Source organism: Eschrichtius robustus, chromosome 1 (genome assembly GCF_028021215.1).
Source record: "Eschrichtius robustus isolate mEscRob2 chromosome 1, mEscRob2.pri, whole genome shotgun sequence".
NCBI classification, from domain to species: domain Eukaryota; kingdom Metazoa; phylum Chordata; class Mammalia; order Artiodactyla; family Eschrichtiidae; genus Eschrichtius; species Eschrichtius robustus.
In genome coordinates, this window is record NC_090824.1 from 128,283,209 (window position 1) to 128,297,274 (window position 14,066).

Genomic DNA, 14,066 nt, shown 5'->3' on the forward strand with positions numbered 1-14,066 from the left:
CCAAAGGAGAGGGTCTTCTATGGGACGAGCAGCCACCTTTTCACCCTCTCAGCTCTTGTTCCTTCCCGTTCCTCTCCTTCCTTTCTGCTCCATCTTCTCTGTCTCTCCCTCCCTCCTCTCCTCCCTTAATGTACCTGTTGTGAACGTTAATGATTTATTGAATGTGTGCCTGGGCTTTGTGGACCCCAGCCAGCCCGTGGGTGGGGTCTCCTATTTATTCTCTGCTCTTCACTCAAACCAGTCCAGTTGCTCATGGACTTGGCTTCCCGGACAGTTGAGAATGTGGTAGCGCCTCATTTGGGGCCCGAGGATCACCTTGTCCAGCCCTGCTTCTCCCCTGACATGCACACATGTCTGTTCAGACCAGTGAGAAGGTCCCACTGCCTTCCTGGGTCTCTGTCATTCGGGCCAGCACAAATCAGGAGACCAACACTTAACTGAGCACATACTATGTACCAGCTATGGTATAGGCATTTTCATAGGCACGATCTCACTTCATTTCCACAAATCACACGATAGGTGGTATTCTCCCCATTTTATACCTGAGAGGAAAAAAAATCAAGGCTCAAAGAGGTCGAACCACTTTGCCAAAGTCCCATGGCTGATAAGTGGTGCCATGTCCAGACCCCGTGGCAGATTCAGAAGCTCTGCTCTTTCTGTGACTCTTCCACATCCCCCCGAAGATTGGGTGCTAGGGGTGAAAAAGAAACCCATGGTTCCTCCCTGGTCCTCAAGGAGGTTACAGCTGAGTTAAGGAGCAGCGGCAGACCCCCGTTAACAGCTCAAGGCAGCGTAAGCTTAAGGCCCAGCTGTGAGGACTGTAGACTTCAGGGGGTGGAGCCAGGGCTGAAATCACAGGGCTGTCAGTCAATAAACAACTCGCCAGAGCTGGAGCCCCATGGGTGCAGGGACAAAGGAGGGACCAGCCCAGTGTTGCTTTCTGGAAAAGCAGTCACTTGGTTTTCGGAAGGCTGACTCCGTGTGGGTTTTTTTTCTTTTTTCGGGGGAAAAAACAGAGTAACGATATCAGAGTAGGAAGAATTGGGTAGTTAGGACTTTTTCCCACATGTAGCATCATGTCTTACGTAAAATGTCAGTCTGGTTGCTGAGTTGTGGGGTGTCCAAGGCAGCTCAGTGAGTTTCCTGAAACCTGGGGAAAAGGCCGCGTTGGTATTTGCAGGTCCTGAGCCGTGAGAACAGGACTGGTGAGGTCTGGGCAGCTGCAAGCCTTACCTTCGCTGCCTGGGGCCTAGAGCAGCTGTGGAGAGGGTCTTCCCTGCTCCTTCTGTCCCTCTGGGGGCTCAGTTAACAGGGAGGGTCAGTGTGAGGTCTGTGCACCCAGGCTGGGAATGCAGCAGCCCTGTGCCCGGGGGCTTGGTTAGAAGCATCAGACCATCAAGTTGTGGAAGAGACTCCAAGGTCATCCGCTCATCCATTGGTTCCACAGATGAGGAAGCTGGGGCCTGGGGAAGGGAAAGCACAGGCAAGGATGTGAGTTTGGTCTTCTCCTGGGCTGTGGAGTCTCAGTCCAAGGTTTTCTTCCTGCCCCACCTTGATGCAGATGTTCTGTCATCTGGCTCCCCAGGCCAACAGTCTTTTCCGAAGTCTCACAGCTGTGTCTCACCTCCTAGGTTCTCCAAACCTATCCCCGAATCCGATGTCCCCAGCACACAATAACTTGGGTAAGTAGCTCTTTGTCTGGATGACTCAATCCCCCTCTAGCTGTAGCCCTGCCTGGTGGCCCGTGTGTGGAGGGGGCCCTGAAGTTGAGGCTTCCCTGCTCCAACCCCCACCATCTGCCCAGTGCAGCCCATCAGGTTTCTGGTTACATTGTTTCTGGGGTCACCCACAGAACGGGAAACCTGAGAACAGTGGTGGCGGGAAAGGCAGCCGTGTGCCGGGTTCGTATTTCCCCAGGGAGGCGGTTAGACACGAGTGAATGAAAAACCCCCAAACCTTGTGCTTAAGAGACACGAGGGTCTCTGGTCAGTGAGCGTCCGTGTGTGGTTTGATGCAAAGCCACGGGCAGCGGTGCAAACTGCAGCCCCCGGCTTTCAGGGACTTGTTTCAGATACACTTACTTGGATTTTATCTGAGCACCTCATCTGACAATGATGTCATTTTTATTTAAAACAGTACCATATAAGGAATTTGGGGGGGGAAAAAAGCGCCAAGTTACCCATAATCCCCCTGCCCTAACACAAATATTTTTGTTTCATCTTGGTCCCTCTGATGTTTGTGGACAGGCACATATATTTGTGCTTTGCCTTTGAGATGATAGTTCATATCCATCTTTTCCTTCTGTCTTCTCATTGTTATTTTGTAAACACATTTCCATACTTGGATGACTCGTTGATCATTTTGCATTATCTCATGATGTTTTGGAGCAGCTGGGCCATCATTTCCACAACCTTCCCTTAGATGTTTGATTTCTGGGTCATTTTTCTGAGATTCACTTTTCTAATCCAGGAGCATCCTTTGGCTTCAGCGTGGGGCCTGCCGGAGGGCTCAAAACAAATTAAATATTTGTTCAGTTTTTATTGAGGGGAATTTTTTTTCTGTGTTGGTCTGGTAGCTTTAGAAAAATGTGAGTTTGATTTTGTTCCAGTCTGTATTGCTGGGGTTTGATTTGTGGCTCAGGAAAAGAAGGAGTTAATATCCAAGCTTGGTGAATCAGAGTGGATTGGCCTGGCTTTTGTTCCCAGTTGTTCCCAGTCCTTGACTGATAGCATCAGATGAAGAAAGTCATCATTTGGAACTTGGGGAGCTGCTTGAAAACCTTTTGATACAGGCTGACAAGTGGGCAGTGTGAAATGTAACTTTGGGGGATCTGTTTTATCATCTTGTAAAATAATACCACTGTGAGTGTTGGGCTTTACAGCGGGAAGGTCACATTCCTGACGTGAAAGGACTGATGGAGTTATTAAACACAAACTCTGAAGGCTGGAAGCTATGTTAACCCTTGAGAACTTAAAGGCCATGACTGTGAACTTGACCCTGGGCTTTCAGCTTTGGAGGCTGAGCCCTCTTACCCCACCATGGCCGTGGGCACCCTGAAGTCGACAGACATCAGAACTGGTGCTTGCCTTGGCAACCCCACTGCCTGACTTGGTGGTTCAGACTGCAAGTTGTCCTGGGTGGGTACTCACTGTGAATTCCCCTCGAGATTGTGTGGACCAGGATGACAGCATGTTCTTGAACTTGGCCCCAAGGCAGAGTGCCCTGCTGGCACAGTTCTCCCTGCCTGCTGCCCTGTTCCTCAGCCTTTCGTCTGAGGGTCAGGAATTCTTAGGCCATTTCTTCCAAAGGAAGGGACAGCCTCCAAGCCTGGTGGGCAGAGAGGGGGTGCCCCTCGGCTGGGAAGATGTGAATATGGGGGACAAATCAGCCAACAAGCCACGGTAGGACTCACGGCGAGACACGGGCGCCGACAGGCCCGGCTTCCTCTCTGCTTGCCAAGCCCTCGAACCCCTGCCTTCACCCATTCAATACTATTGGTAGGGCCCCTACCATCTCACAGCCTCTGGCATCGTAGCTGCAAGGGGATGAAAGGATGGTGATGAAGATGGCAAACATTTCTCGAGAACTTGCTATTTACTGAGTGTTGTTCAGAGTGGCTCATGCATGTTAACTGAATCTTTGTAACAACTATCTAAGGTGGTGGTGCTGTGATTTTTCATTTTATGGAATAGGAAACCAAGGAACGGACTGGTTAATGAACTTGTCCCCTTCACACAGCTAGAAAATGGAGAAGCTGGCTTTGAACTCAGGCCTTGGGGATCCAGAACTTGTGCCCCCATGTGCAGCAGGACCCTGCCTTGCTCGGTCACTTAGACTAGCTCTCCCCTTTTTCACTCAGAAGAACTAGGCTCAAGGAGACACCTATTGACTTACAGTTGGGAACAAATGTCAGATATGAGGGCCCTGGTGTCCCATGTTGTCCCTGGCTGGGAGCCCTGCCTGCTTGCCTGTCTCTTCTTCACTCATTCATTCTCTGGGCACTTCCTGCTTGGTCACTGTATGCCAGTCCAAGTGGGGGAATTCAAAAAGGTGTCACAGACCCTGACATGAAGGTGCTTTTGGCCTTTTTGGGATAACTAAGGCAGGACGATAAATACTTTTTATATAAAACAAGAGGGGAGACTTCCCTGGTGGTCCAGTGGTTAAGTCTGCCTTCCAGTGCAGGGGATGTGGGTTCGATCCCTGGTCGGGGAACTAAGATCCCACGTGCTGTGGGGCAACTAATCCCTCGCGCCGCAACTACTGAGCTCATGCGCTACAACTAGAGAGAAGCTGCAACGAAGAGCCCGTGTGCTGCAACTATAATTAATAAATAAATTAATTAAGTAATTAATTAACTAAAACAAGAGGTAGGTGCAGATGAAGTACCCTGAGGGTTCAAAGGAGCAAACGGTGGCATTCCAGTGGGGACATCATCCAGGGTGGCCAGTGTCTCCTATGTATTAACTCATTCAGTCACCATTCGCTGAGTTCCTAGTAGGTACTGATGCTGGCGGTCCAGAGCCGGGGAGGACCTTTAGGCGTTCACAGTCTGGTGGAGTGGCTGGAGGTGTCTGTCCACCGGTGATGCACTGTGCCCGGTGCCAAGGGAGCAGCACAGAGGAGGGAGGAACTGTACGTGCCCAGGAGGACAGTGCCGAGTAGGGTGGGGGGACCTTGGAGTTGTGATGACCTGTATGAGCCTGGACCTTGAAGGACAGGTGGGACACGGTGAGGCAGAGAAGGAGGGAAGGACACTGCCGATGGAAGCAATGGCGTGAAAGGGTGGGGTGAGCTCGGAGGACAGCTGGCGGTGTGGTTGGTTGGCTTGTTGGGAGGCACCGTGGAGAAGATGAGGCTGAGGGGGTTGGCGGGCTGAGAAGAGAGCCCTGAGGGCCACCCTACGTAGCCCTGTCTTGCCTATAGGATAAGGCGAGATGGTGGGTTCTGAGTTGGGGGGTGGTGGTTATCTGACGGCAGCTTCATAATGATTAATCTGGCCACTGTGTGGAATTTAAAATCTAGGGGAAATTACTGGGGCTACCCCACCCCCCAAAAAAATACCCACTTAGGAAGCTGTAGCACTGAAGGAGGCTGAGATGAATGCTTTAGAGAAATGGCAGCGGGAGAGGAGAGGGCGTTTAAGTGTCATGAATCAGTGGCATTTATTGATCAGCTTTAACTGGGAAAACGATGACGCTTCAGTCTAACTGAGGCAGAGCCCCAGGAGATGGGACAGGGTTTGGGGCGAAGGGCGACAGGGAGATGCCGGTGCTTGCCTGTATCCAGGAAGCAGCAGGACAGTCAGGAGAGAGGCTGCGGCTGGAGGTGCAGCTTTGGAAGCCATTAGCGTGTTTGACAGCCTTGCCCAGAGTGGAGTCAGAGACATGATTTTGTCATTAAATGAGTTTGGAAAGCCTATACTGTGCCCCCTCCTGGGGCCCCCAGGGCACCCGCAGTGTAAATAAAGCCTCTGAGAGTCCTGCAGAAAGGAGGCCTGTTTGGTCCAGCGTTTCTCCCACGGGTCCGACCGCTGTTGGAACACTTTTCTCTTACGATCCCATTGACCCTCCCGTAGATCTCACTTTGGAAACACTGAGGAAGGTTCGGCTGAAGTCCTGGGAGTGGATGGATTCAGTGGAGAGGGAGACCCAGCTCAAGAAGGAAAGAGGGCTGAAGACAGGCTCACGGGACCCCCTCGGGAAGAGGCTGAGGGTCAGACGGTGGAGGATGGGGCCTCCGGGAGGGGAGGAGGTGCTGAAGGACACAGTGGGCGGGTTCTGCAGAGATGTAAAGTGAGAAGAGAACTCCTCGTGAGTTCAAGGGCATCCTCTGGGGATAAAAGGGTGGTGGGGTGGGCAGCACGCAGCAGCTGCCCCTGCGTTTCTCCTTTGTGGCTGGCATGTCCCAAACAGTAGGATGCTGACAGGCACGCGGAGAGTTCTCCCCAGAGAGAGACGGGGCATCTCAGGACACCTATTATTTCTAGTAAAGGAGTTATTATACAAAAAGAAAGCAAGCATAGGACATCTGGCTGCTTCTTCATTTCCTCCCTCCTCCAGGCAAAAGATTGCATCTCCTGCCACAGTAAAGCCACTTGGGGGTGCCTCGTGGAGGAGCCCCATGAGTGACTGAAAGGCAGCTCAGCTTCTGGCCAGGGGCAGGCTCTGGGGAGGTCCCAGGGCTTTGTTTTGCAGGGAAGGGATGTGAGCAGGTGATGCTCCTGTTATTACACATCATGCCGGATGAGTCACCTGGAATTTCCTAAGGATTTAGGTCAAGGATTGGAGCAAATGGAGGGGAAGGAGGAGGGAGGCGGAGAGAGAGAGAAGAAAGATAACGAGCTGGATCCTGCCGGTGAGTAAAGTTGTTCTCTGCTTTAAAGTGAGACATCTCGGGAGGGGCCTTGACTGGGGGAAACGAGGTACCAGGGAATGTCCTGGGGCAGCGGCTGAGCTGGAGTTTAAGGAGGTGATGGTTTCCCGGAGGACCTTGGGCTGAGGCTGCCTTCCTCTCCTGCCAGGAGAAGGGGGCCCTGGTGGCAGAGTAGCAGGAAGACCCCTGGGCCCAGAGAGAGGGCAGGGGCCCACGTCACAGGCCCTACCCAATCCCAGGTGTCTTGGGCTGCTGCACAAGTTCTTTTCCGAGGCCTCGTTGGGCTTTAATCTTCCATAAGCTTGGGACACCCCAGGCAGGCATCTTCACGGCAGGAAGTCGGCTGCCGGCTGGACCGTCACGCTCCCGAGGGTCCGTCCAGCTCTTAGACGTTTCCACTGTTCTTGGTTTCAGTAAACTGGTCCTAGGTTGAAAGAGCATGAGGTCTTTTCTGTGTAAAACTGGGTTTGTTGCCTAATCCTTGGTGAGACAAGTTGGAATCGGTGCCCGGCTGCTGGGACACAGCTGGCCTGGGCCTGCAGGGACCTAACCCTCAGGTACACAGGTGGCTCAGGCACAGGGGTAGAGAATGTTTTCACAGCCACCCACGCTGGGCCTTGAAGGTTGCGTCCTGGCAGATGAGGGGGACGAGCAGTCCAGGCAGGGGAAATGCACACGGGGAGTGGGGCGTGGAAGTCTCCTGGCCGGAGGCAGAGCCGCCTTCCGCAGGTGAGCAGGGCGCGGACTAAGGCAGCCGTTTGTGTTCTGACCTTTAGCTTTACAGCGTCGCTGCTCCCGACCCTTGCCCAGTCCCTGCTTTCAATGTATAGTAGAAAGTTAATTTCCCCGCTCCGACCTCCCCCCCTCTCGTTTACCGGATTTGGATCTCTCGCACATGTTTTTAATAGGCATCCCTTTGCCTTCTGGGTTTTATTCTGTTTTCTTTTCCTTAAACAAAACAGAAAGTCAATGCCAGCTTGGAATCGGGCTCAGAGCTGAAGCCAGCCAATGCGTTAGGCTGGCAGGGGGCCAGTCGAGAATTAAGTGCCCCGTGCTCCTCGAGTGGTCTGGCCGACACCGCACCGGTGGGGACAGGGGGCCGAGAACGGCTGCAGCGGGAGGCTCCTGCGTCTGCAACACCTCTGCTGCGGGAAGAGAGACTGGCACAGACTCAGCAGTCTGGCCGAGAGCAGAAGCGTTTGAAGGGAAGGCCTTGGGCACACGCCATCAGCTGCCACTCCAGGTGTGCTGAGTCCTTGGCCTAGAGAAGCGAAACCACTTTCCATTGGGGCAGGTCACCTTACCCTGTGGAGTTGTCCTCCCAGAGGAGCCTGTGAGTGGCGTATGTTCAGGGTTTTTAGAAGCAACCTTACATAAAATTGCTTCTACGTTTGTTGGGAAACTCTGGAAACTAGGGTGGGTTGGCTGGCTGGATCGATTGATATGGGGGAGGAGTAGCCACCTGAAGATGTCATTTAAGATTTAGTGCCCAGGACAAGTTTTGTTTCCCCTGCAGAACTAGTAAGAATTGTCTGTCCACCAACCAGAGCCATGTAGCATATTTCCCCTTTTTGCCTTGTCTGCTAGGAAGCTTAGAGCCAAGCTGAGTGCTCTTTCAGTAGCTATAACTTCATGGTTAGCCTGTTTATAATCTTCTCTTTTCCAGGGTCCTGACTTTGTCTTGTTCGGAACCATGGTGTGGATAAGTCCTTTGGTAGGAAAGAAATGAGGGCATACATGCAGTTTAAAATAAAGTGCCATTCAAGGCAGAACCCAGAGGTGGTGATCATACTTGGGTCTGCAGCTCCTCGTACTGAAATGCCTTGAGGAAGCACTGAGGGATGATGGGAGGGAGAGAGGTGAAAGGCAGGGCTGACTGTCAGTTGTTTGCAGACAACAGTAAGTGCGTGACTGCGGTGCTGCTTCTGAATGTAGGTCAGCTCGTCCAAACAGCACTCCCTGAAATGGCAGCCTTCAGACTTTGCCTTGGCCTGACTGTTCTGTTCCCCCAACTAGCATCTTCTTAATTATGTGTCAGGCTCCTGCATCCTGTGTTTTCCACAACACTGTTCAGTGAGTGTCTGTGAGTTGCAGGGATGTTTAGATAAGGGCTCAGATCTGCTTGGGAGGGCCTCTTGGGCTAGGACCCCAAGCCTCTCTCTGATTCTGAGACACCTTGAAGCCCACACATCCCCAGAACATGGTTCTGGCCCCATGTTACCCAGCGGGTGGCCTGCTGGCTTCTCTTCTTTTGACGGGTGGGCTGGGTCAGTGTTCCTGGGAGCCTAGCTCGCTCACTTCTGCCTGGACTCAGCCCAGGGGGTGCTGGAAAAGGCTTTATAATTTGGAGATGAAGACTGCTCTGTTCTTTACTTGGCTAGAGAAGCCAAGGCCAGCCCGGATCAGCCATAGCTGCCTCCTCGGGGGGACCCATGCCAGAAACGCCGTGACCTACATGGTCTGCTTTCAGTGGCTTCCAGTACACTGCAGTCACTGTTCAGACTGGGCCACTGAGGCCAGAGAGGGACGTCACGTCCCTAAGGTTGCACAGCAGGGTCAGCAGAGCTTGCCTCTGGGAATTCCCCAGTACCTTTCGGCCCTGACACGTTGCCAGACCACTTTGCAGGCTTGGAGTGCACTTGGATTTCTTAGGTGGTGGTGGTGGTTTTTTTTTTTTAAGGTTTCCAAAGCAACATAGCTCACATTTTAGTGACCACATTGTTTAGAATATAGCTTATCTCACTGGAATGTCAAGCATCGAGCAAAGCCAGAGCTGGATGTGGCTGACGTGGCTGAAGCCAGCCTCAGGGGCACTGGCCGCAGGCCATGGTCGCTCCTGCCCCATCACACCGCTTTCACCATTAAGTAGTGTGGACCCTGGCAAGAGAAGGAGGGGCAAGGACACTTTGCCCCTTTCGGATGGAGGTCAGGACAAGAACAGGATCTTTTCAAGTTCATATAACCAAAATTATTATAATTTCTGTTAACACCATTTACTGAGTGCTTGACGTGTGCCCCGCTCTCCACTGGAATTATCGCAGTCCATCCACAGACAGCGCCTGGTGATAAAGGAGATTCTCCACTCTGGTGACCTGGGGGAGATGCGGACACTGAAACTCAGAGTTTAACTGGTTTGCTCAGCAGCACACAGCTGGTCTGTGTGTGAGCGGAGGGTGGACGATGGTCCATCTGGCCTTGAAGCTTGTGCTCGATGACCTGGTCAAACATCTAGGGCAGTGGTTTTCAACCGGGGCCTATTTTGCCCCGTGGAAGACTTCTCGCCATGTCTGGAGGCATTTCTTACTGTCACAGCTGGGAGGGCGAGATGGATGTGTGCTGCCGGCATCTAGTGGGTAGAGGCCAGGGATGCTGTGCACATCCTAGAGTGCACAGAACCCTCTCCCCCCAAAGACAGAATTATCTGGCCCCAAATCTCAATAGTGCCGAGGTTGAGAAACCTGATCTAGGTGTCCTGACCCTCTAGCTGACTCTTCCTGGGTGTGTTGAGTGCAGGGATGTCACCGGGCTGCAGCTCCTCCCGTGTGTGCTGACCTTCTCTTTACCCTCAGACGGGATCATGGGCGTAGACCCCAGAAGGAGATCAGGGCCACTTTGCCCTGCAGGGGGCCCCCAGGCCCCTCCTGGAACAGCTTCTGATATTTTCTCTCCTGGGCTTTACGCACTTTCAGAGGTCTGGTGAGCTGAGCAGAGGTTCTCGTGGGTTCTCGCCCTGGGAGGTTGCCCGGCGGGCGGTGAGCAGGGGTCTCGGGCCAGGGATGAGACCTGGCAGGGCGAGCCGTTCCCATCACTCTCACTGGCTCCCACAAAGACACGCCCTGAGTGACCAGGCGGCTCCACGTATATGTAAGAGCCAGAGCAAGTGACTCAGGCTGGAGGTCTGAGACGGAGGAATGAGAGCAGCAGAATCCCTGATTCGCCAGCAGATGGTGGGATTCAAGTCGGCAGAGAGCAGGATGTGGCCCAGGGAGCAGTGCAGAGCAGAGAAGCAGCTGGAAGGGCTGGCTGGAGTGCTGGGGAGTCCTGTCAGAGGCGTGGCACTGCTGCAAGTGAGGAATGACGAGGGCCCGGCCCAGGGCCAAGAGGATGGACCCTAAGGTGGGAGATGACACACAGACAGGCAGGAGGAGGGCAGGTGTGGAGCCTGGGACAGCTGGAGGTGACAGGAGGCGTAGGGAATCACGGGAAAGGTGATGTGGAGGCACGTGAGGGGAAACCTCTATTTCAGGGGTTCCCACCTCTTCTGAGAACCGCCCCCTCACAGGATGGCAGTTTGCTCTGAGGAGCCCTTGACCGAGACACAGACTGACAACTAGGATAAATTCAGAGCTTCTTTTAGGTGAGTTTGTGTCTTAGTCACCCCGACAGATGGCATCTGGATACATTTGGAAGACAGTTTCCGTAATAAGAGGCAGGGACCCAGTTCACTCTGTAGACGGTGCCTAGTGCCTGGTGCCTGTGCGGTTGTAGACGTGACCCCCTGGGCCGCACCAGCCTTGTCATTTCACAGGCTTGGACGCTGCCGCCCGACAGGCTAGGAGTTTGCCCACGACCAGGCAGAGCCAGGAGCTGCACGCCCTTCTGGGGGGCAGACATCAGCATGGGTTACTTTGGGGACCTTGGGAGAGAGGTAGATGGTGTGGCCAGACCGCAGTGGGCGCTCCTGGCCTGTCCGGTGCGTTTAGGCAGGTGCTTGTTGGTCTCAGGGCCTTTTGGGTTTGACCCAGCACCTCCTTGAATACTGCTTCAACCCAAGGCCAGGCCAGGCCAGGCCGGGCAGGGCCTTTGTGAGCTCAAACTAATAAAAAGTGCCAAGGCCAGTGGAATGCTTCTCCCAACACCTGAGGATTTTGTCCCACTGGATCCTGCGAGTTTCACACAGTAAAAGGGTGGGGGGGGATTATAATGCCCTGAGAGGTGGGGAAACAGGCTTCCAGAGTATCTAGGGGACCCCATCCAGGAGCACAGGGGCTGGGGAGCCCCCTGACCCAGCGGCCCGGCCTGTCTCCCCAGATCTGCAGCCCGTCACCTACTGCGAGCCGGCCTTCTGGTGTTCCATCTCCTACTACGAGCTCAACCAGCGTGTCGGGGAGACATTCCACGCCTCGCAGCCGTCCATGACAGTGGATGGCTTCACCGATCCCTCCAACTCAGAGCGCTTCTGCCTGGGGTTGCTCTCCAATGTCAACAGGAATGCGGCCGTGGAGCTGACGCGGAGGCATATCGGTAAGGGGCGGCCGCGTTCCCCCCCCGTGACACCACCCCATGCCCCAGCCCAGCACAGCCCCTGCCAGAACCCACCAGCCACCACTGTGCGCCTCCCCCATGCCCGTCCCCCAAGCTCTGTCTTGCCTTGTTTAGGGGCCAGACAGGTAGAGTTCCGGTTGCTTGATCGTTCCCACTCAGAGACCATTTCTGAAAATTTGAAAGCCACAGAGGAAGACACTTGACTTTCTTGAGAAAGGCAACTGTGCAATTCTCTTAATAAAAATACCCTTGAAGTACTGATAGGTGGACAAGTATATAGTCTATTTTGGAGGAATGATATTCTGTTTGTTCACTTCATATATGATGGTTCTAGGAACTTAGAAGAGGTGGAGAGACCAGCATTGCCCGCTGCCGGGACACCACTGCTGCTAACACTCTCTCCTGACACCCAGCACGTGGTGAAAGATCACTTAGTTTAGAGAGGGTGAAGCCATGCTGTGTGTCACTTGGTTTGCTCATAAAATTATCATGCTGAAGATGTTCACAGCTTTGCGATCCAGAGTCCTAGAAGGGCCATAGAGATGGTGTAGAGATGGTGGGTATCCTCAGACATTGTTCAGTGCACGCAGGGTGGCCGAGGGGTTCCAGAGTAAACTCAGGAGCTGGGCAGGGCAGCAGGGGTCTGGGCCCATGTGAACCAGAGCACCTCTGCTCTTGTTTGTATTATATCTTGCGCCTTCACAGAAGATTTCATTTGGAGAGAGGGTTTTACAGTCAAGAAAAGTTTGGAAGCCATGGGCCTGCGCCAGTGTGCTCATTTCCCAGGGAATAATAACCTGATGCCCAGGGACGGGCAGAGCCCTGCAGAGGCCACACAGCAAGTGTGTAACACAGTGACAAAGAGGCCCCTGCTGCCCCTGAGCCTGCGTCCTTCCCAGACAGCCTCCTACTTGTTTTCTTTTAAAAAGATCCTCGGTGGTATACACGGGTATTTACTTACTCACTTTATACTTTTCTATATTTAAATATAACATTTCAAAAATTACCCAAACATTTTTGTTCTTTGGGTCTGGGTCTTCCCACCTCCACCTCCCGCTCTTGACTGACATAACTCCAGGGCGCCTCCTAGTGGCCCCTGAATCTGTCAGCACCCTGGTGTCTGTGAGCCGCCAAGTCCTGTAGCACTGAGCCAGGAAGAACTGGGGAGTGGCGGGGCCGGGGACAGTGGTGGGACGAGGAGGCAGGCCTGCAGCCGGTCACCTGGTTTCCATCCCACTCCATGTTGCGCCTGTGAAAGCTGGCTCCATTCCCCGGCCCTCTGGGCCTCGGCCCCCAGGAGTGGCAACAAAGACCTTCCAGGCAGAAGAAGAGAACATCCCCTGGCTGAGCAGAGACTCGTTGTCAGAGGGTTTATGTAACTGCTTGAATTGCAGAGCCAATTTAAAAATAATTTCTGTCCATCTGGAGTGGATTTAAGAGATGAAGGAAAAGTAAATGACATAAAGCTATGGAATGTTTCAGAAAAATGCATCGAGGGGAGAAAGGTACAGGGAGCGGCACTAATTAAGCCATCCTTGCAGTGAAGGGCTCCTGGGGTATCTGCTGCCTCAGGAGGAGCTCTGCAGGCTGACTAAATGAGTTTCTGAATCTTGGAGGGGGAAGGGACCTAGTAGTAGTAGCAGCAGCAACTACTGCTCACCAGGCACTTGCTGTGTGTCTTACAGCAGCTCCATGAGGTAGGTATTATTGTTGCCCCCATCTTACAGATGAAGAAACTGAGGCTCAGCGGCTGAGTAACTTGGCCGAGGCCCATGGCGGGTCATTGGCAGAGGCTGCTGTTAAGACTTACCCATGCTCTTTCCTCTTGTCGTCTGCCTCCCCAGCTTTGGCAACCTAGCATCACCCACCACTTCCCTGTGTGTTTAGACTTGGGCTCTGGGCCCTGTTTGCCTGGTGACCCTGGCAGGGAACCAGTCACTTGGAACATCGGCTGCAGTTCTGCCTCCTTTGGTAGCCTCAGCTGGTGCCAGGACCACTCTGACCCGAATCTCTCTAGGGCGAGGCGTGCGGCTGTACTACATAGGAGGCGAGGTCTTCGCAGAGTGCCTCAGCGACAGTGCCATCTTTGTCCAGTCTCCCAACTGTAACCAGCGCTACGGCTGGCACCCAGCCACCGTCTGCAAGATCCCACCAGGTAACACCACCGACATACCCACCCTTTCCCTGAGGTCCTCTCCTCTGCGGCACATGCCTGGGATGCTGGAAAGGTTTCTTCTCTCTTACCTTTTCTCCTCATTGGTGTTTGCATTGACAATCTGGAGATGCTTCCCTTGGGTTTTCTCTCTGCCTTGCTGTCTTATTGTGACCTCCCCGAACCTTCGGGGAGCAGACGCAGCATCTGACAGATCCGCCTTTGATCTGTGGGTACCTGTTTATTGCCTGTGTGCATAGATGCTAAGATAGTA

General features: G+C 53.4%; 1 protein-coding gene across 4 annotated transcripts in view; it reads left to right on the plus strand.

Annotated features, from left to right (window-relative positions):
• Positions 1 to 14,066, plus strand: part of SMAD3 (SMAD family member 3) — a 195,115-nt gene that overhangs the window by 176,020 nt on the left and 5,029 nt on the right. For all 4 annotated transcript variants that reach the window (XM_068554270.1, XM_068554261.1, XM_068554281.1 and 1 more), the window contains exons 5-7: positions 1,632 to 1,682; positions 11,407 to 11,619; positions 13,658 to 13,795. In XM_068554270.1, the coding sequence (XP_068410371.1) occupies positions 1,632 to 1,682; positions 11,407 to 11,619; positions 13,658 to 13,795 (402 nt within the window). The remainder of the gene's footprint in view (positions 1 to 1,631; positions 1,683 to 11,406; positions 11,620 to 13,657; positions 13,796 to 14,066) is intronic.